General features: G+C 33.6%; 1 protein-coding gene across 1 annotated transcript in view; it reads left to right on the forward strand.

The window, feature by feature from the left end:
* CDH8 (cadherin 8) overlaps positions 1-23,669 on the forward strand; it is a 546,497-nt gene that overhangs the window by 446,546 nt on the left and 76,282 nt on the right. The window contains exon 10 of the mRNA XM_031950338.1: positions 249-366. Coding sequence (XP_031806198.1) covers positions 249-366 — 118 coding nt within the window. The remainder of the gene's footprint in view (positions 1-248; positions 367-23,669) is intronic.

A 23,669-nucleotide genomic window follows, 5' to 3' on the forward strand; every position in this document is an offset into this window, starting at 1 on the left:
ATTGTTACTGGGGGCCAACAAATGCTCAAATCTATAATAAGCTGATTGCAATTTATGAATGTAATAATTCTGATATTCCAAACCACAGCAGTTTCAAAATGCAGGTCAAGATCTTTATTCTTAGCAGCTTTTCAAGCCTGTCTTTTTATTTTAATGATGGCAAGTCCTGTAGGTCTAACACAATAAATTAGCATTTTTTAGAGAACTAATATCATCTGAAAAGCTGATGACACTTTTTTATATTACAGGTGATCCAAACAGTCAGCGCCATAGACAAAGATGATCCCAAAACTGGACATTTTTTCCTATATAGTCTTCTTCCTGAAATGGCCAACAACCCAAATTTCACCATCAAAAAAAATGAAGGTAAATATAAAAGCATTAGGAGACGGGGCCAGTACTCATGTTCTCTCCATGCTGTTTTCTGCTGCATTGTTCAGTTGCAACTTAATTCCCATTTTTCCCCTTCCCATGTGCAGTTAGAGCTGTGCTTATCAATGTATTATCATGGTAATTACATCACTTTACCTTTTATAATATCAGAAGAAGAGATAAGAAAAAATGTTAATGTGAAAGTTTAATTTCATCCCAAGGAAACCCTACCCATTTTATTGAAAAGGTTCAGAGACAGATTAAATCCCTCTGAAAGTTCCCAGAATTTGGGGATATGGAGATATGCTTCTGTAGGAGGACCTGATTTATGTCTTAGAGTTATTCCCATTCATAACTCAATGTTTATCAGACTTTCAGGGGAAGCCATTTTTGATAATTTTGCCTGCATTGTATTTATGCCTTTTAGACATTTATATGACACTTGTACCCAGCATGTCAATGGGCCAACAACCTCCTGAAAGATAATGTGTGTCTGTGGTATTTTGCAGCTAATGCTGTCAGATCCTATTGTGGACTCTTAATAAGTCTTGATAGTCATTTCAGTTTGTTTTACTTTTTGTACCGTTTAGATTAAAATTTTTACTTAGGGTTCATCTATTATGTGTGAAGGTCAGAGAGTGTAAAGATTAAAAAATAAATGACCAAAGCATTCATATATTTTCCTCTCCTAAGTCAGTGCATATTGAATAAGGTTTTGAAAATATATTTATTTTGGTTTGGATTGTACTTAGATCCATTATGTAACCTTTTGGAAATGATTAATAAGATAAATGTGTGGTTTAAATCTATCTATTCTTATTCATGTAGATGTTTCTTTAGCTCTTCCCCCATTAAAATATTCTAATATCTCAAAGTGGCATGGAGGAACCTTGGGTTCTAAAAGACTATGTCAGGGAGAGAGGGTGAAAATTTGACTTATGTCAAATGTCTATGGTCTAAGCACCAGTCTAACTAAATAAAAGAGGTATCATCAGAAGGTTAGCCACAAGGTAATGGTCGATTGATTGTTTTGGCAAACTTAACCCAGGCAAGCCAATTAAGTCCCTGGATTCTCTGTGATCTACATTAATGGAAAAAGTATTCTTACTGATGATGTTTTGATGAATTAAAATAGTATTAATAAAGGTTTGTAAAATATTTGTTTGACATATTCCACAATTTCAAAAATTATGTAATATGGACTTTTTTTATTATTTTATGTATGTGGTCCTATTTCAAAGAGATAGCATTAATAAATATTCCTTTATGATATAAATGAAAATTCCATGAATTTTACCAACTATATCATGATTTTTCCTTTGAACACAATTCTATTTAGTTCTCTGAAGGAGCTTTAATTAATGTTGAGTTACCCTAGCAAAAGAAAGAAGAGTATTATGTAAATAGTTGTCTTTAGCTTAGGCCTTTACTAATACAGAAAATGAGAACAATTTTCCCTTTATTTTTTTTATCAGAAATAACATTGTTACAAATTGCATTAAGGCAATAAATTTTACACATCAAATTTTCTTCCATAACAAAGTATCAAACAGTAGAGGCATTCAGATGAATAGGTGTGAGACAACTTTGGACTATCCAAATGATCAGTTGCATGTTATCAATTTGAGAGTTCCACAACTGTATCATTTGTGTGGTGATTGTTCTATTCATTAGGTATATTCAATTTTTTTTTCTCAAAATAAATCTAATATAAATGGAATTTGCAGCCAAGTGTAAATGTATTTGGTCTCATTCATTCTACCATGCTAAGTCCCAAGAACATTCCTGTTGGAAGGAAGGGAGTGAGGAAGAAAGGAAAAAAGAGAGAGAGGAAGGCAGAGATAAAGGGAAAGTAGGAGGAAAAGAGGTAGTGAGGGAATTAAGACAGAAAGAAGAAAAGAAGGAAGAATGGAAGGAAAGCTCACTGTGTGCCAAATACTGTATTAAGCACTATGGATACAAAATAAAACCAAAAAATCAACAAAAAACAACAAATAAAAAATCAAATATAGTCCCTGCCCTTGAGAAGCTGACATAAGTTCTGATATAGTGGGAACTTTGGGAAGTATAAATTTAAATTTGTCATTGCAACTTCCTGATTTCTTTAACAGATGGGATTTTGTCTCCTAATGAATTTATATTAACAGATGAAGAAATATCACAAGTTCTTGTTAAATGTTAGTACACCATAAATCATCTTTAACCAGTAGAGAATAGAGAGCTGAGCGTCAAAGAAACTATTTCTAGTTATTGATCTCCCAGTGACTTCCAGCATAACTTTTTGATAGGCTACTTATAATCTTTACTTTATTATTTTTCTTTTCACTGAAATTTTTTTCTTTTTTTTCTTGACAGCAATAATAATGATGATGATGACCTAACATCACAAAGGTTTTGTGAGCAATAACTTTAAAAAAAGTTGTTCACCATTATGAAGTTTTAAGCATGTCAAACATTATAGTAAAAATCTTTCTTTTAAAGTATTTCGATTAAATGAGTCTATTTTATGAAAAGGAAAAATAACTCTATTGATTTTCAGGATAAACAGGGAGTTAATCATACACTATCAGGACTTTTGGCAGAATTGTCTAGAAACTGTATGTTCCATCTCTCTTATATCTGGCATGACCATGATCTAAAATAAAATAAAATAAAAATCACTTATTGATGCATCCACATATTGCCAAAGAAGACTTCAGTTTAGCAAATTTTCATTAGTCATCAATTACATGTCAATCTCCTGAACTAGGTATTTTGTATACAAAGACAAAAATGTAACTATCTCAAACTTAAAGAACTTATATCTACTGTGAACCTGAAGAATCAATTTTAGTTTATAGAACACTCACAAGAAATGTCTCACAAGAATTAGTCATTGTGACAAAGAAACTAGAATGGGAATTAAAGATATGAATTTAAACCCTGGCTCTACCACTAATTGTCACTTAATACTTCAAAAAATTTCAGTTTCCTCATTTTGAAAATGAAAGGATTGGAATTGATGGTTCCTAAACTCATTTCCAATTCCAGTGTGTCGTAATTTCTGCTTCTGTTACAAATAGAGATTCCCACTGTATTTTAAAGACAACTGATACCCGATTAATCTGATTGTTCAATTTTGTCCAATTCTTTGTGACTCCATTTGAGCTTTTCTTGGCAGAAATACTGGAGTGGTTTGTCATTTACTTCTCCAGTTCATTTTACATATGAAGAACTGAGGCAAACAGGATTGAGTGACTTGCCCAGGGTCTCAGAGCTAGTGAGGCTAGATTTGAATTCATGCATACGGGTCATCTTCATGAGTTCAAATGCAACCTATTTCTCTGGCACCTATCCTTTATTAGGTATTCTAGGCCCAGCACTCTTATCTACTGTGCCACCTAGTTATTCTAAGAATTGATACCTAATAAAGGATAAATGCCAGTGAAAAACATTGCATAATATCTTTTTTTACACAGTTTTGTGATGCCACAAATAGTATTACTTTTGAATAGGTAAAAGATAATTTGTCTTCCAGAAACAGTAGTACGATTTATTCCTTCCCATGGAGATAAAGTTGGAAGTAAAGATCAAAATTTCAGTGAGTCATTAAAAACTTCAGTTAACAGCAAACAATCCAAGCATTTTGAGTTTTCACAGTTTGTCTGGGAACATAGCCAGAAATGTTGGTCCCTCCTTCCAGTTGGGTGAACCTTAAAAAAAGAGAGTTTTGCTCACCACATCTTGGCATTTAGGAATCCAGTGCAACCGTGAAAATGGAAGACACCCAACAATTAAATATAACGAGACAGGGAAGATAAATGAACCTTTTACAGACACTGAAAGGATTCGCTTGCAGAAAGTCTGAGTTGTATTGCTTTTTGGAAACTTGCTCAACTCTAGCTTGTGTTCTGTAGGTAATAGATTTGATTGGAATTGCCAGGGAGCAGTGAACTGTAATGGGAGTTTTCATGTTTTCTACTAAGATATTTGAACCATGTGTGTAAGAAATTGAAAAAAAAATCCAACTTTCTGACACATGAGGACAGCTTGTAAGGAAGAAGGATGGGCTAAGCTTTGGTTCTAGGCAATGAAGAACAGTATGGTGACACAATATATTTCCTTACATTCACAAAATAGCAGCAAATTTAGAGCATCAGATGATGCTGAAATTCTGTCTTTCTTTCCCCAGCTTTAATGTTGATATCCTTTCTTTGACTCAACAGACCAGCTACTAGGGCATTACTATAATGATCAATTTGCAGAAGGTAGGTTCCAGCTGGAACTTCATATTCACTTTCTCTTCCATTTTCTTCATGTCTATAGTGCTTTGCACATTTTTAGAATATAGTTCATTTCCTCCAATCCAATCCTCCTACAATATCTCATTAGGGCATGGATGTGAGCCTGATTTCTTGAAAGCTATGCCAGCAGAATGCCAGCTCCTTCAGATCTTGCCAAACTGAGAAGAATATGAGTACAGACTGTGTGTCATTCAGGGACTAGACCACAGTGCAGAGAGGCTTCTTATTAGGCAGCTGCATATGAAATTATTTCAATTATTATATTTTGGTATCAGAAACTCCGTAAGACAGTCTATTAAGGCATAGAAAAGGCACCATTTGCATATGTGGAGGTAGTAACCTCACTAACAAAAACATGGATCCTTGGAATATTAAAAGAATTTATTCCAAAACCAATAATTTCTATTTTGACTCATTACTCAACTTTGGAAGTTTGAAACTCTATCTCCTTTTTGAAATGAGCATCTCTAAGTAGTACCCTTTGAGGAAATGAACCATCAAGTGTTACATCTTTCTCCTACCATGAATCATTTCATTTATTGCCTTTTCATTCTACCTAGTATCTCCTCCCTACTTTCATTCTACCCATGTTTCTTTCTCACTTGGACCTTGCTAATTCCATAATGTTTTTTATGAACTTTAAAACTGCTCTCATTTTTAGTGGAGCCAAAATTATTAGAAAATAGTTGTTTTGTACCAGATTGTGATATGATAAAATCTGTCATATATACAAAACCTATCATAGACCCATTTAGATAGCTATAGTTTTGGAAGATCTGATTTAGAACATCATATCTCTGATTTCTCTTTCATCATTTTCAGAAAACAAAGGAAAAAAATCCCTTATACCCTAGAAATACATTCAAGAATGAAAAACATATCTTTATCCTAAGCATATTAGACATTTCTGAATTCAACCTATTAGGCTCACTTTGAATTTGAATATGAATATTTTCATTTACCTTCCACTAACTCTTCTTAGAAACAATGTTCAGAGTCCTGGAAGGGTGAAGGAAGTGGTCTTCTATAATATTTTTGACCACAGTTAGTCTCCCTTGGATCTTTCTCTTCTCAAACTAAAAGTTGCTGCCAAACATTGAACCTGGAATCCAAATTCTAATCCAGCTGTCGATGATCCCTGTGACCTTGCTCTCTCTTCTGTCCAGCTGAATCCTTACTCACTCCTCTCCTGTATTCAGGATGCAGGCGTCCAGCCAGACAGAGCCCCTCTCTCCTCGCCTTAAGCCAGATGTGATCCATCAAGGCTTCATTGGACCTGAAAGGCCATCCTGATGATCCAGACAGCAAGGAGGGGGCCACCTGGTAAGCCATTTGTCCTCTTTCAGGCCTCTTGACCTTTGCTGCGTACTTTTGCTCTAACTCAGAGCTAGCTGAGTGCTCACACAAGAGCACTCTATTTCCTGATTGGCCTTTAAATTTCCCTCATCTGAAACACATTAGTGTGTTATTTGTTGTTTTCCCCGTCTCCTTCAGAGAAAAAAAAAATCTTTAGAAAACATAATGGACACACATACATATACATACATAGCCTTTTGGTTTTTATATATATATATGATAGTATATATACATGTGTGTGTTTGTGTGGGTATATGTATGTGTAGATTTCTCCCACAATTTGAATCCTGTCTACAAAATGGCATTTTTCTCTAATGCTATCACTTATACACAGGTTCATTTCCTGAACATGAATCTGTCCACATCCCCATGTTACAAGAATTAACAAGTATGTATGATATCCTGTCTGTAATGGTTAACCTCTTGATGATATTTCTTAATCAGAAAAGCTCCTTCCTTAGATTCTTCCTCTATTTTTTCCTTTATGTTATGTTATGAGTCTAGGCTCTTGAAATTTTTACCAAGAAAGCATAAGCATTTCAGACTCTCTTAAGTTATAATCAAGAATACAAACAAGCTATATGCAGTTAAACTCATCACTAGACAATTCACAATGGATGATGATTTTGAGGAGAGTGGGATCTTCAGCAACTCAGGAAGACAGATTTCTAAGACATGAACGATTTATAATTTCATTGGAGAAGGAATCAATCATACTGATTCTGTCACAGACCCTTGAAAGCACAAGATCCAGAAAGAGTTTAGTTTGTGCAATGTGGGTCCTAAATATGTAGACTCCCATTATGCATATATGATTAGGAAAGGCCTTCACTTCAGTTATTCATAATTTATTATTTGTGCTTAGAGCAAGAGAATGTTGACAAGAAGTCATTTATGTTGCATTTTGTCAACTAATCTGTAATTAAGAGGCAAATACACACTAAGCAAAATAGAAAATGGATATGTCATCATTACCTAATAAATTGTACAAAGCAAAGGCATAAGGGATCAGCAGATAATATAAGTGTCTTTGCTTCAGTGGTTTTTGTCAGACCTTGCTATTTTTGTGTCATCCCCATATCTTCTTTCTTTTAGCTTTTTAATCAAAAGGAAAAAGTACCATTGGAATGAAGAGCTTCTTTTGCAAATATTCAAAATCCCAAAATGATTGCTCTGGTTAGCCACAGTAGGGCTTTTACCATCAATTTTTTTTTCAATATGTACTGTTAGAGACAATTTAATGTGCAGATTACTGACAACGGGGGATATACTTCCAGTGGTCTGGTCCAAGATTGAGGCATGTGGCTGGTCATAATGCTAATGGAAATTGTTCATTGCATCAAAGCTCTCCCCCTTAATTTGCCATCATGATTTTCCAGTCTTAGCCATGGATATTATCTCAGGGCTTCTCTTTTTTCTGAAAAAATAAGTGGCTAATTTTTGTCATCTTAAAACCATATTTGGGCATAGCACCTGCCTGTCTTGCTTTAGCCTTTGGCTCTCTAAGTCTTTTACCTCCAAATCTTCATTTAGAAATGAACATGTATTCCCTGTGAAACCAGTTAGCAGAAGTCTGACAATTTATTCAGAGATGGTTACTATTTAAACAGTCTTAACTAGACCATTGGGTTTGATGTGCAGTCAGCAGAACATCTTTTACCACAACAACACAGAATTAGTTTTTAAAACGGGTGGGTCATATAGAGAAGAATAGATTTTACAATTTACTAGATTTCAGTCATATATTGATAGTAGTAGTTTAGTTAACAGATCCACCTATTGACACTAAAGATAGAGGTAATACCATCTGTCATTTGAAACAAAATTTCAGGCAAATTATATTCTTTTTGTTAATATTACAATTGAAGACCAATTAATCTTCTTTCACCATGGAAGGCTGGCACTTAGAGTCTGAACATGTTATAGACACATCATTCAAAATCCATGACACGCCATATAGAGATATGACCTGAATAACAGCACTCCATGTCAGAAATATGATTGCAAGTAAGCAGTCCTGTGTCTCTCAGTCTCCTTTAGCAGCTGGCACCTGAGGCTAAAGCAGAAAAAGCTAAGATTTTGACTCTGGGAAGAAGTTCATTTCAAATGAATGAAAGTGAAATAGCATGAGGGATCAAAAACAACCTTAAAAATCAAACTCAGAAGAAAATAGGATCACATTCTCTTAGAGATTAAAGTCACAACCCAGCAGTCATCTTGTCTAATCCATTTCTGAAGTACAATCCCTCACCCCAAATTCACTTTTCTCCTTCTTTCCAACAGCCTCTCTAAAAGACTTCCAGTGCCAAAAAGTTTCTTGCTTCTTGAGGGAGTTCATTCCATTTTGGGACAGTTTTAAATGTTTTAAGTCTCTCTCTCTCTCTCTCTCTCTCTCTCTCTCTCTCTTCCTCTCCCTCTCTCCATATCCCTTTTTTCCCTTTCCCTTCCTCCATCCCTCCTTTTCCCTCTCTCCTTCACTCCTTCCCTCCCTCCATCTCCCTCTGTCTTTATCTCTGTGTGTATGTGTATGTTTGCCTCCTAATAAATTTTCTAACCTTTGCTCTTAATTATAATTCCCAGGGACAAGCAAAACAAATATGATTGCTTTATTACATTAAACTCTCAAATTATTTCAGATTTGTGTTCTTGCCTCCCTCACTGCCCATCCCATTCACAATATCAAGACTCTTCCTCTATAGGATAAACACTTAAGTTATTTAAAGCAATTCTTAAATGGCTTGATTTCAAGTTCCTTTGCCATCTCAGACATCTTCCTCAGTCTCTCTTCCATTTTAACAGGTTGTTTCCTTAATTGTGCTACCCATAACTGAAAAGGAAATAGATAATCATTGTAGTTCTGGGATTAAGGATGAAAATAATATCCTGTGTTCAAACCAGTGCAGTTTTGAGGCTAAGAACCAAGATAGTCTGAAATTATTGTCCTAGAGTTGCATACAAAGTTCATGTAACCAAAAAACAAAATTGAACTAGGCTCTTTTTAGTATTTAATCTGGGCAAACATGAATATTTATATACCAATATTGTTGTTATATGTTTCCTGGAGTATAGAGGAATATTAATTTAGATGTATGAAAAAAACCTAGAGTTTATTTAGTCTAATTTTTTCATTCTATAAGTGAGGAAATAGAGACCCAGATAGTTAAAGGACTTTTTCAAGATCACATGGTGGCAGGGCGAGATAGAGGGTGATGATTGTGGAAGAGGTAGATTTGAGTATACTTCCTCTGACTCACTTACACAGGTCTCTTTCTATGACAAGGTACTCCTCCATTATGTGTTCTTGTCTCTTTAGGGAAACTCGGCATGGAATGCCCTCTTTGCACTTTTCAACAAAATAGAATTTTACACATCCTCTCTTTAAAGGATAAGAAATGCCAGGTAAAAAAGTAAAGATAAGATAACACAGACTAAAACTGAAATAGTTTGTTTTTTTTATGTGGTTATTGTGCTATCTGAGCAAACAAAGCTCAGATTCAGCAGAGAACCTTTTAAAGTGAATGAGCTGAGGCTGGCTATTTTCAGGCTGGCTTGTGGGGTAAAGGTGTTTCAAGAAAATGGTGGTCTTTCGCATAGCATTCTTATATATTTCTTTAAGAAATACTTCAAAGTAAAGTTTCTAGTGCCCAGAAAATAGGTTTGTGTTATAACTCAATACATAAATAATAATTTATAATCTAAAAAATAGATAGTATAAGAAAAAAATCATAAGAATAGAAGGATAAAGAAATAGCATGTGGCTTATTCAGTTTATGTTAGAGTAGGGCTTCAGGATACATAGTTGGAGAACCACTGGGGTTTTTCATGTCTTATCAGTCTGATTCTTCATACTTAGCTCTCTCTGAAATCATTTCAGAAATGTGGAAGAGAGAAAATATTTCTACTTCAGTTCTCAAAGAGTTTAGATTTTTCTTCTACCTGATTATAATATTTAAATTGTACTATTACCAGTGCTTTCTCCAGAATTTTCCCTGTCCAGAAAAGAAGACAAGTAATATAATCCCCATTTTGCAGATGAGAAAATTAAGCTACAAAGAGTTAACATGACTTTAGAATCACAGTGAGCAGCAAAACTGACTTAAACCAGTGTCTTTTTAAATCTGTGATTCTTTTTTCAAGATTATTCTGAATTCATATAACCTGAGGTTTGGATATCAAAATTACACATTTCTGATCTAGATAAAGATGTAATGAGACTTATAAAACTCATGTCTCTTAAGAGAGTTTATTTAATAGTTATTAATAAATCATGTTATCCTGTAGTGTGGCATTAGGGGTAGAAGACTGTTCTCTAAGGCAAGGATACCTGAGATCAAGTTCTAGTATTCAAAATACCAGTTATGTAATTATAGACAAGTCACTTACCACATTAATATTCAAGGCAACTTTTTTATAACTTTTTTATTTTTTTCCAAATGCATGCAAATAGTTTTTAACATTCATCTTTGCAAAACCTTGCTTTCCAAATTTTTCCTCTCTTCCTTCTCTACTTCCCCCCCTCCTAGACAATCCTCTATAGGTTAAATAATACTTCCATATTTATCCTATACAAGAAAAATCAGTTCCAATATGGAAAAAAGTTGAGAAAAAATGCAAACAACAACAAAATGGCAAAAATATTATGCTTTGATACACATGCAGTTTCCAAAGTTCTTTCTCTGGATATAGATGACATTTTCCATCCCAAGCCTGTTGGAATTATCTTGAATTACTGCATTGCTGAGAAGAGATAAGTCCATCACAATTTTTTGGCTTGTTTTATTTTCTTTATGGATGACTTTTTTCAAATAAATTTTGTCTTTGACACATATTACTTTATGAATTATATTGGGAAAGAAAAAAGAAAGAAAGAAAAAAAGAAAGAATGATCAGAGCAAAAGGAAAAAAAACATGGGAGAGAGAAAAAAAAAAAAAACAGAAAAAAGAAGTGAATTATAGTATATGTTGATTTACATTGTCTCCTTGGTTCTTTTTCTGGAGGCAGATAACATTTTCTGTCCAAAGACTATTGGATTGCTTTGATTACTGAACCACTGAGAAGAACCAAGTTTCATAGTTGATCATCCCATGTTCTTGCTATTATTGTATACAAAGTATTCCGGTTCTACTTCAGTTCATGTAAATCTTTCCAGACCTTTCTATAATCAGTTTGTTCATCATTTTTTATAGAAAAATAATATTCCAATACCTTTATATACCACAACTTATTCAGACATTCCCCATTTGATGGGGATTCATTCCTTTTCCAATTCTTGGCTACAAGAAAAGGTGTTATGGGAGTCACCTGCTAGTGATTGTTGGGGAACCTAATTCTGACCATCAGAATAGTTGCCTTCATGTGAGAGGATAATAATGATGCAAAGAGACCAAGAGGCAGTTGCATTTTCTGACCTCTCTCTCCTCTTCCCTCTTGCCTCTGATTTATTTCATTCCCAATTCACAAGCAACATCTGCTTCAGTAAAGGCTAAACTACAATTCCTTCAAGTGTGTTATGATTCACATTTGTGGGGGCTTTCAGGGAACTGATCTACCCCTTAATGGTTAAATCCCCTTTAAATTTTTACAGGCTTTCTAGATTTTGCACTTAAGCATGGTCCTTGACCAAAGCAGAACTAGAGATCATTACTGATCACAAAATAGAAAATTTCGATTATACCAAACTGAAAAGTTTTTGTACAAACAAAACTAATGCAGACAAGATTAGAAGGGAAGCAATAAACTGGGAAAATATTTTTACAGTCAAAGGTTCTGATAAAGGCCTCATTTCCAAAATATATAGAGAATTAACTCTAATTTATAAAAAATCAAGCCATTCTCCAATTGAAAAATGGTCAAAGGATATGAACAGACAATTCTCAGATGAAGAAATTGAAACTATTTCTAATCATATGAAAAGATGCTCCAAGTCATTATTAATCAGAGAAATGCAAATTAAGACAGCTCTAAGATACCACTACACACCTGTCAGATTGGCTAAGATGACAGGAAAAAATAATGATGATTGTTGAAGGGGATGCGGGAAAACTGGGACATTGATGCATTGTTGGTGGAGTTGTGAACGAATCCAACCATTTTGGAGAGTAGTTTGGAACTATGCTCAAAAAGTTATCAAACTGTGCATACCCTTTGATCCAGCAGTGTTACTACTGGGATTATATCCCAAAGAGATTATAAAGAAGGGAAAGGGACCTGTATGTGCACGAATGTCTGTGGCAGTCCTTTTTGTAGTGGCTAGAAACTGGAAACTGAATGGATGTCCATCAATTGGAGAATGGCTGAATAAATTGTGGTATATGAAAATTATGGAATATTACTGTTCTGTAAGAAATGACCAACAGGATGATTTCAGAAAGGCCTGGAGAGACTTACACGAACTGATGCTGAGTGAAATGAGCAGGACCAGGAGATCATTATATACTTCAACAACAATACTAGATGATGACCAGTTCTGATGGATCAGGCCATCCTCAGCAACGAGATCAACCAAATAATTTCTAATGGAGCAGTAATGAACTGAACTAGCTATACCCAGAAAAAGAACTCTGGGAGATGACTAAAAACCATTACATTGAATTCTAATCCCTATATTTATGCACACATGCATTTTGATTTCCTTCACAAGCTAATTGTACAATAATTCAGAGTCTGATTCTTTTTGTACAGCAAAATAATGTTTTGGTCATGTATACTTATTGTGTATCTAAGTTATATTTTAATATATTTAACATCTACTGGTCATCCTGCCAGTTAGGGGAGGGGTAGGGGGTAAGAGGTGAAAAATTGGAACAAGAGGTTTGGCAATTGTTAATGCTGTAAAGTTACCCATGTATATATCCTGTAAATAAAAGGCTATTAAATAAAAAAAAAAAATAAGCATGGTCCTTAACAAAAAAGAGCTGCTACAAAAACTTTTGCACATGTGGGTCCTTTTCCCACTTTTATGATTTCCTTGGGATACAGACCCGGTATTGGGACTGCTGGGTCAAAGGATATGCATAGTTTTATAGTCCTTTGGGCATAGTTCCAAATTGCACTCTTCCCACATCACCTGCAACATTTATCATTATTTTTTCCTGTCATTTTAGCCAATTTGAAAGATGTGAGGTAGTACCTCAGAGTTTCTCTAATCAATAGTGATTTAAAGCATTTTTTCATATGACTATAGATTGCTTTAATTTCATCATGTGAAAATTTTCTGTTCATATCCTTTGACCATTTATTAATTGGGGAATGAAGTCTATCACAGTTGATCATTACATAATCTTTTTGCTGTGTATAATGTTCCCTTTTTTCTAATTACTTCACTTAGCATCAGTTCATGTAACTTGATAAGCTTTTGTGAAATCAGCTTGTTTGTCATTTCTTATAAAACAATAATATTCCATTACATTCATATACCATACCTTATTCAAACATTCCATACCTTATGGTCATCCCCTCAATTTTCGGTTCTTAAGGGAAATTCTTAAAGACTCCAAACTATGGAAGACTTGTTCCTATCTACTGGTGGAAATAATTTAAAATGATAAAATTTCAAGAATTCCCAAATCTGTCTGTATGAAAAAGTCTTACCTTCACCAAATTTAACTCAGTTATTATTGAGCACCTAGTACTTCATACTATTTTAAGTATGAATAGTTTATAACTTATAAATTTCTTTAAGACTTATAAAGTACTTTAAAAATATCATCTCATTTTATTCTCACCACAGATTGGGAGATAGGTATGTTTTAAAATTCAGTCTTGTTCTGGTTCCATGATCACACTCCCCAGTTAGTATAATGAATAAATTTAGCTAATATATGGGACATTATCAGGAAATAAGGATCCACAGGGGAACCTGGATTCATGTACAAACTATCCTAAAATTCAAAGGAGTATAATTTACAAATTGAATAATATAGTCACATCCTGGTAATATGTGTTCAATCAAGTGCTACTAAGTATTCAAGATTTTTGGTCCTATGGTATAGAAATCCCAGAAAAATTATAGACCTCTGTAGAACATCAAAAGTTGATAACTTTGAAATAATAGGGATGTTAATTTTGTGGCTTTTTTGATAATTTTGAGATGACTTGGATATGCCAGTACCTTAGCCTCAAAACAGCACAAATATTTATTTCTTTTCACCAAAATAAAACCCTATAAAAGTGAGTCCTCAACTTCTGTCCTCTCTTTCCCTCTCCCTCCTATCATAACTCTCTTTCATCTCCATCAAGTCCATGGCATCAAGTGATCCCTATTCTTAGCCATGATTACATGTATTACATTACACTTTATCCATTTTTCCTTCCCATCATTTTCCCCATATTCTCCACCTTACTTCACTATTGTATTCCCAGTTCCCATGCTGTTTACTTCTGTGTTACATCTTTTTATATCTTATTTCTGATTTTATAAGACTTTTCCCTCATAATCCTATACCTAATTAAAGTGTAATTGTTGCCCTGTTTTCCAATACAGATTGTGGCATTTTTGTATAAGTAGTTAAAAGAACTGGGTGTGATTCAGCCCATTTCATGATATCATAATTTCATAAATTAATTATCAGTTCAAAGTGTTGTGATTATCATCATTTACCAGATGAAGAAACTATAGTCAAGAAAGGCCAAAAACTTGCTTCCCCATAATTTTTGAATATCTGAGGGCAAATTTGACTTCAAGTTCAACATTCTCCTAATATTGCATGAAAAATGTTTTCTAAAACGGAAAGTTTTTCAGAAATGTGGGCTGTCTTAGTGTTATTATTGTCTGAAGCTTATGCTAGCTTGGGGGAATGCAAACATTGATCCTGTTTTGAAGGGACTTCCAGACCTAAATGAAATTAGAACTTAAATAGGAATAATTATGGAACAATAATTTTGCTGAAATGAAGAATGAGAATGATGCAAAAGAGGAAAATGTTCATTGGGGCTATGTGAAGAAGAGTATCTGGAAAAGTTACATCTGAGTAGGACTTGGAGTAAGAAAGATTTTTCAACAAGCACAAATGAGAGTTGGTGAAGTGGAGTTTACCTCATGCAATATGAAGAGAAAAGAGACTGAAATGAGAGAAAACAGGATAAAAGAAATAACAAAAATTATTCTAATTAAATTAGAATTGAGAGTATATAAAGAGAAAGAATATGATATGAAATTAGAAAAAAAAATAACTTGAAATTGAATTGGGGGACAATGGTTGAGTGTTGGCCAGTCAACTTGTACTTATTAAACACCAACTATTTTCTTTTTTTTTTTTTTTTTTTACATTTTTTATTATTAAATAACTTTTTATTGACAGAACCCATGCCAGGGTAATTTTTTACAACATTATCCCTTGTACTCACTTCTGTTCCGATTTTTCCCCTTCCTCTCTCCACCCTCTCCCCAAGATGACAAGCAGTCCTATACATGTTAAATAGATTACAGTAGATGTTGGATACAATATATGTGTGCAGAACCGAACAGTTTTCTTGTTGCTCAGGGAGAATTGGATTTAGAAGGTATAAAAAACTGGGAAGAAGAACAAAAATGCCAGCAGTTTACATTCATTTCCCAGTGTTCTTTCTTTGGGTGTAGCTGCTTCTGTCCATTCTTGATCAATTGAAACTAAGTTAGATCTTGTCTTTGTTAAAGAAATCCACTTCCTTCAGAATACATCCTCATACAGTATCGTTGTTGAGGTATATAATGATTTCCTGGTTCTGCTCATTTCGCTCAGCATCAGTTCATGTAAGTCTCACCAATCCTCTTTGTATTCGTCCTGCTGGTCATTTCTTACAAAATAATAATATTCCATAACATTCATATACCACAATTTACTCAACCATTCTCCAATTGATGGGCATCCATTAATTTTCCAGCTTTGGGCCACTACAAACAGGGCTGCCACAAACATTTTGGCACATACAGGTCCTTTCCCTTTTTTAGTATCTCTTTGGGGTATAAGCCCAGTAGAGACACTGCTGGATCAAAGGGTATGCACAGTTTGATAACTTTTTGGGCATAGTTCCAAATTGCTCTCCAGAATGGCTGGATGTACTCACAATTCCACCAACAACGTATTAGTGTCCCTGTTTTCCCACATCCCCTCCAACATTCCGTGTTATCGTTCCCTGTCATTCTAGCCAATCTGACAGGTGTGTAGTGGTATCTCAGAGTTGTCTTAATTTGCATTTCTCTGATCAATAGTGATTTGGAACACTCTTTCATATGAGTAGTAATAGTTTTAATTTCATCCTCTGAAAATTGTCTGTTCAAATCCTTTGACCATTTATCAATTGGAGAATGGCTTGATTTCTTATAAATTAGAGTCAATTCTCTATATATTTTGGAAATGAGTCCTTTATCAGAACCTTTGACTGTAAAAATGTTTTCCCAGTTTATTGTTTCCCTTCTAATCTTGCCTGCATTAGTTTTGTTTGTACAAAAACTTTTCAATTTGATATAATCAAAATTTTCAATTTGTAGTCAATAGTGATCTCTAGTTCTTCTTTGGTCATAAATTCCTTCCTCTTCCACAGGTCTGAGAGGTAAACTTTCCTATGCTCTTCCAATTTATTTATGATCTCAGTCTTTATGCCTAGATCATGAACCCATTTTGACCTTATCTTGGTGTATGGTGTTAAGTGTGGGTCAATGCCAAGTTTCTGCCATACTAATTTCCAATTTTCCCAGAAATTTTTGTCAAATAATGCATTCTTATCCCAAAAACTGGGGTCTTTGGGTTTGTCAAACACTAGATAATTAAAGTTATTGGCTGTTTTGTCCTTTGAACCTAACCTATTCCATTTATCAACTAGTCTATTTCTTAGCCAATACCAGATAGTTTTAGTAACCGTTGCTTTATAATATAATTTTAGATCTGGTACAGCTAGGCCACCTTCATTTGATTTTTTTTTTTCATTAATTCCCTTGAAATTCTTGACCTTTTATTTTTCCATATGAATTTTGTTGTTATTTTTTCTAGGTCATCAAAATAGTTTTTTCGGAAGTCTGATTGGTATAGCGCTAAATAAATAGATTAGTTTAGGTAGTATTGTCATGTTTATTATATTTGCTTGCCCAATGCAAGAGCATTTAACATTTTTCCAGTTAGTTAGATCAGACTTAATTTGTGTGGAAAGTGTTTTGTAGTTTTGCTCATAAAGTTTCTGATTTTCCCTTGGCAGATAGATTCCTAAATATTTTATACTATCAGTAGTTACTTTAAATGGGATTTCTCTTTTTAACTCTGACTGTTGGATTTTGTTAGTGTTATATAAGAATGCTGATGACTTATGTGGGGTTATTTTATAACCAGAAACTTTGCTAAAATTGTAACACCAACTATTTTCTGAGCATTTTGCTAAGAGCTAAGGATACAAAAAAACTCATAATTTAATATGAGACAATATACAAATACTTACCAACAAGATATATACAAAATAAATTGAAAAGTGGTATTCTCAGAGGCACTAAGATTAAGAATGAGAAAAACTTCCCTTTTAATTTTGATAATTTTCAAAAATTAAATTTAAATACAAAATAAAAAGATCATAAAATAGATTTTAATATGAAACAATAAATTTCCATTTCCAGAAAATTCATATAATAAATACTATGCATTTTTTTCAAGTTGTCTAGCTTTTCTTTGCTTCCTTGTTATTTCTTTCCTACTGTATATTTTTTAACTTTATTTTTTCCCCTTTCTCTTCCCCCGTTCCCCACTAAAGAAAGCTATACTTAAGCATGGTTGTATATGTAGATACAGACACTTTTATATCTATATGATATCTATATCTGTATCTATAAACAGACATATATACACATATACACACATATAAGTTAAAGTCCTCATTTTCCCACATCCCATCCAACATTTGTCACATAAATATAAATATCCATAAATTTGGTAATGATTCTCATTCTAATAGATTTGACAAAGCTCTTTACATTTTTCAGATTAGACCCTTATTTGAGAAATTGTCTATAACATTTCTGTTACTCCATTTCCTTCTTTCCTTCTGATCTTGACTAATTTCTTTTATTTGTACTGTTTTTTCAATTTAATATAATCAAAATTATACACTTTATATCTCACAACATTCTCTATCTCTTGTTTGTTCATAAGTTGTTCACCTATCCATATGTCTGATAGATAATATGTTCCATGCTCTTCACATTTTCTTACAATATCTCTTTTATGTCTAGGGCATGTATCCATTTTGCCCTTATCTGGATAAATGGTCTAAGATATTGAATAGTCTGTGCCCAATTTCTGCCATACTGCTTTCCAGCTTTGTCAATTTTTGCCAAACAATAAATTCTTATCCCCCAAATTTAAGTCTTTACATTTGTCAAATACTAGTAATTATATTTGTTGACTGTTATAGATCATGTGTCTATCCTACCCCATTGAAGTATCTTTTTTATTTCTTAGCTAAAACTAGTTAGATTTGATAATTATTGCCTTATGATATAGTTTAAGATCTTATACTGCTCAATATCTTTCCTTTATGCTCTCCTATCCATTAATTCCTTTGATATTCTTGACATTTATTTCTTCTAAATGAATTTGGTTATTAATTTTCTAGCTCTGTAAAATATTTTTCATACTTTAATTGGGATGGCATTGAATATATAAATTTTAGTAAGATTTTCATTTTTATTATATTGGCCCTGCCCACACATGAACAATTAACGTTTCTCCATTGTTTAAATCTGATTATATATGTGTATATAAATTTTGTTAAGGTTTTGTTCATATAAATACTGGGTTTGTGTTTTGGTAGGAGCATTCCCACATATTTTTTAATGTCCATTTTTTCCTTTTTTTTAAAATGGGGCTATTTCTAATAATCTGTTTCTGCAGGATCCTGATGGTAATACACAGGAATACTGATAATTTACATGGATTTACTTTATATCCTACTTTGATGAAATTATTAATTATTTCAGTTAAGTTTTTAGTTGAGTCTTTTAGGAGTCTTTAGGAGTTGAGTCTTTTAGAAGGATGGAGTGGAATTTCAAAGGATTCCGGTATCAATGGATTGAAGAATATATAGGAGTGTGTGAGATAAAAGAAGACTAGAAAGGTACAAAAGGATAAATTTATAAAGGGATTTGAAAACTAAACATATAATTTTATTTTTGATCCTGGAGGTAATAGGACATTACTGGGGAAATTTTTCAAATAGAATGATATGGTCAGACCTGTATTTTACAAAGGCAATGTGATATCTGAATGAAAACTGCATTGTAATGGGGAGGTAAGGAGACCAACCAAAAGACTAATGCAAAATATACTTTGGAGATAAGGTGATAAGGGTTTGCCCCAGAGTGATTACAGTGCCAAAGAGGGAAAGGGGGAATAGATGAAAGTAGAAAGAATAAGACTTGACCACTCATTGGATATGGAATATGGAAGTGACGGAGGATTTGAGGACAATATGTAGTTTGAATCAGAGGTTTATATTTTCTTAGGCATTCTATAGTTCAGAACAGTAGACTTTGGGGAGCATGGGAATGGAATCATCTTGCCAATAGGCATGCATTAGGACTATGCATTAGTCCAGTTTAAGGCAGATTAAAGAGATGAAATGCTGCATAAAAAAAAAACACTTATGGCATACAACTCAAGAAAAGATTATTATAATAACCTAGTCAAGATGAAATAAGGGCATGGGTTAAAGTGACATTTACAAAAGTATAAAGAAAAGGATGAAAATAAAATATTTTATAGAAGCAAAATTGACAGAATTAGACTGATATAAAGAGTACAAAAGAAAAAAGAATAAAATTTTTTTGAAGATATACATTTTCATGCTGGAAATGATGATGGTATCATTATTAGATTTTTATGGGAAGATAATGAGTTTGATTTTGTTCATGTTGAGTTTGAGTTTCAAGTAAGGCATTAATGTGGATGGTTGGAGACATGGGACAAGACCCTGGGAGGAAATGAGGAGTGAAGATATAAATTTGAGAATCATCTGGATAGAAAGAATGATTAAAGTCCTGAAAGCTTTTGATTTATGCCAGGCATGGTACATATATACATAGGGTTGGAAAAGGTACATATGCCTTAAATAATGATCAATTTTAAATGTTTTAAAAACCTCCAATGTCAATATCAATAAATTAATATTTTGGATAAAAAACTTCTGATATTAACCCATCTATCATCTGTAAGGTATGCCCCTTGAATTGCCTCACATTTAAGGGTTGGTGATTGGCCATGAGATTCTCTCAGTAACTTCATTCAGCTTAGATTTGGGTATAATAGATTCAGGCTTTTCAGGTGACATGTCACTGAACTGATATTCTGTATGAAATTGAATGACCAATGGCATTGGATTCAACACTTTATCCCCACGAGGACAGTGTCAACTATAAACTAAGCTTAGAGAGCCAGTATAGGTAGAGCAGAAATTGAGAGGGATGTGTATCAGGATCCCAGTTTCAATACTTACTAATCTTATTACCATGAGCAAAGTACTTCTATTAGATACCTAGTTTCTTTATGTGGAAAATTGAGAAGGATATACCTATGATTTGGTTGTTTATCAAAACTTATTCTGCAAATGAAAGATAAGTGACTTATCCAGCAGTCACACAGCTAAGATGTATCAGGCCAAGGACTTGCATCTAGACATTCCTGGATTCAAGGCCCTTTCTTTATTGATTAAAATAATGTGCTTTATTTACAAAATACTTGTGGTGCTATTTATATTATTTGCCTTATAAGACTGTGCAGGAGAAAATATTTTATAAAACTTAAATAATCCAAAAAAAAAGATCTTTACTATTAATCTAATCAATCCATGTTTCTTTCTTGATATCCATGTTTCTTATATCCAATGCTGCCTTCCTTCTAAACTTTGATTTCCAACATTATTCTTTATAAACTCTTTGGAAAGGTTCTACAATTGTATTTCTGTGCTATGATGGAAAGAAGACTGGACTTTGAAATACTTATACAGGGACTCATATTCTAATTTAGCATTTAAAAGACATGCCATCCCTTGCAAATCATTCCCAGCCTTCCAGGCTCAGTTTTCTTTTGTTTTAAAACCATAGAAAAGAGAAAATAACTTCCATATTAGGAATAACTTTGTGAGAAAAGCATTTTCTAAACTTTATATAAATCTTAGGAGTAATGATGATGCTGACAAAGGATGGATGGATGGAGGGATGGATGGATGAACTCTTCTCCTGGAAGTTTCCAGGCAGATATCTAGAAATATACAAATTGTGATTTTGGAAATGGTAGCATATAGACATTTTCCAAACTTTGAGTGACAGGCACTTTGTGCAACCCACAGATACAATAAACTAATCCTGTCCACATCTGTGAATAGAAGTTAAGAGACTGATTTTTGCCTCAGTTAGTTAAGTAATAAAATACAAAGGTATATACAAATATACCCTATTCAGTACATGCATATCTTTACCTGGAAATTTGTTCAAGGCTAGATTTTGATTCTAATCTCTCTCTTTTTTTAATGTATTATCTGAAACAATGGGAGAGATGTTAGATTCTCTTGGTCATTCACTGACTCTCTACATATGAAGTTTTCTGTATTCCATAAATAGGAAACTGAAGGTACAATTAGCTACTTGCCCCTTAATTTTGAAGGCACTACTTAGTAAATGATTTGCAGATAGTTGTTTGTAGGTAACTATGGCTTAGGCAAAGGAGGAGAGATTTTTTTCCCCCTCTGTGCCCTTTGATAACATTACTGGCAAAGAAAATAGCGTTTATTCCTCAGTAGCTAAATGCTATATTCATATATCTGTAAATATGTTTATATCCCTATCTGCATGTGCATGTATATATGTATGTATATGTAAACATATATGCACATGTATGCATGTTTATATAAACTTATCTATATATACTAGTATATACTGCATTTCTGAGTATATGTATGTATTTATATATGTATATACAATATATACATATTGTATACATATGAGTATATACATATATGCACATACATACATACATATATAGAGAACACTTTAAAAATTTTTCCTGAGGAAGCAATTTCATCTCTTTTAGTCTCTATTTCCTCAGTTGAATAGTAAGGATGTAGGATAATGGACAATCAGGGAATCCACTGGACCAGGAGTCAAGAAGACCTCATTTTTACTCCTAGTTCAGAAATTTATCTGAAGATCTGGGGGCAGTCACTTAGCCTCTGAACAAGACCTGGAAAATAGTAACTGTTTTAAAATCCCCTTTCTTCCTTCTTTCTTCCTTCCCTTCTACCCTTCTTTTCCTCTCTATCTCCCTCCCTGTCTTCTTTCTTCTCTTCTCTTCCTCTTTACCTCCCTCCCAATCTCCCTTCCTTCCCTCCCTCCCCCTGTCTCTCTCTTTCTTCCCTCTCTCCCTTCCCTTTCTCCTTTCCTAACTTTCTTCCTTTCTTCTTCTTTTGCTTCCTTAACTTCCTTTCTTCCTTCTCTTTCTTCCTTAATTTTCTTTCTTCCTTCTCTTCCTTCCTTTCCTCCCTTTATTCCTCTTTTCTTCTCTCTTCCTTCTCTACTTTCTTTCTTCCATCCTTTTTCTTCTTTCCCTTCTTTCTCCCACATCCTTCTTTCTTTATTTCTCCCCTCCCTTTTTCCCTCCTTCTCTCCCTCCTTCTCTTCTTCCCTTTTTCCTCCCTGGATGACCTCCATGATCCATGCAACTTTGAAATCCATGGTACAAGGATCAGACTTAGATTTTCTTTTCAACACACATGATAATAACTTGTTAATAATAAAGAACTTGTACTTTAGAATGGTAAGCTATTCCTTTATTGGTTTCTTAGACCAAGAAGAGAGCCTATTTAATAGACTTAAAAGAGAGAGGGACACCAACAAAAGGATAATGTTGCTATCTGCAAGTTCCACCAAGGGATCAAACACTAAGCCAATATCAGCTTTAAAGGGATTTTTTGGGTTATGTAGTTCAGCTCCCAACATGCTAAATGATGCTATACTTCATACAAAGTATTCTATCTAATTTTAGCATCCTATTAACTATAATTATTCTCTACAAAAGTAGAAAAAAATAGTAACTTAAATAGCACTTTTGGGTTAGGTCCTTAAAGATTGGACACATTTTATCTATCTATCTATCCATTCATTTCTAATTTCTCTCTGTCTCTTTCTCTGTCTCTGTCTCTGTCTGTTTGTCTGTAGAACAAGTATCATGGTCTATTTCAAAGTAAATAAGAGGTTGAAACTTGGGGGGATATTCATTTTCTTGTCCAAGATCATGAGACTACGAAGCAATCAAACCAAGATTCAAATTCAAGTCTCCTGCCTCTCAGTTTGAGTCATTTTTTTTCCTGCATTACAATGTCTCTTCAAAATATAAGTCCCACTCAATTATTGACTTACTAAGGAATATGCACTATTCCATTTGGGTATATAATTCACTTGACTGATCAATACGATCATTGTTTCTAATATTAAAAGTACTTTCTTTACTGATATTTTACATACTAATAATGTGCACTGAAAATTCTTCTTTCTTCCTTTCTTTTCCTTGCTTTGAAAAGTCTCTATCATACTGCTAAAGGAACAACAGTGAGAAATAGAAATATATATATATATATATCTATATATATATCTATATATATATATAAAGTAAATTAATGTGAACCGCTAGTGTGGACCTCAGGTTATG

This window comes from Sarcophilus harrisii, chromosome 2, assembly GCF_902635505.1.
Source record: "Sarcophilus harrisii chromosome 2, mSarHar1.11, whole genome shotgun sequence".
NCBI classification, from domain to species: Eukaryota; Metazoa; Chordata; class Mammalia; order Dasyuromorphia; family Dasyuridae; genus Sarcophilus; species Sarcophilus harrisii.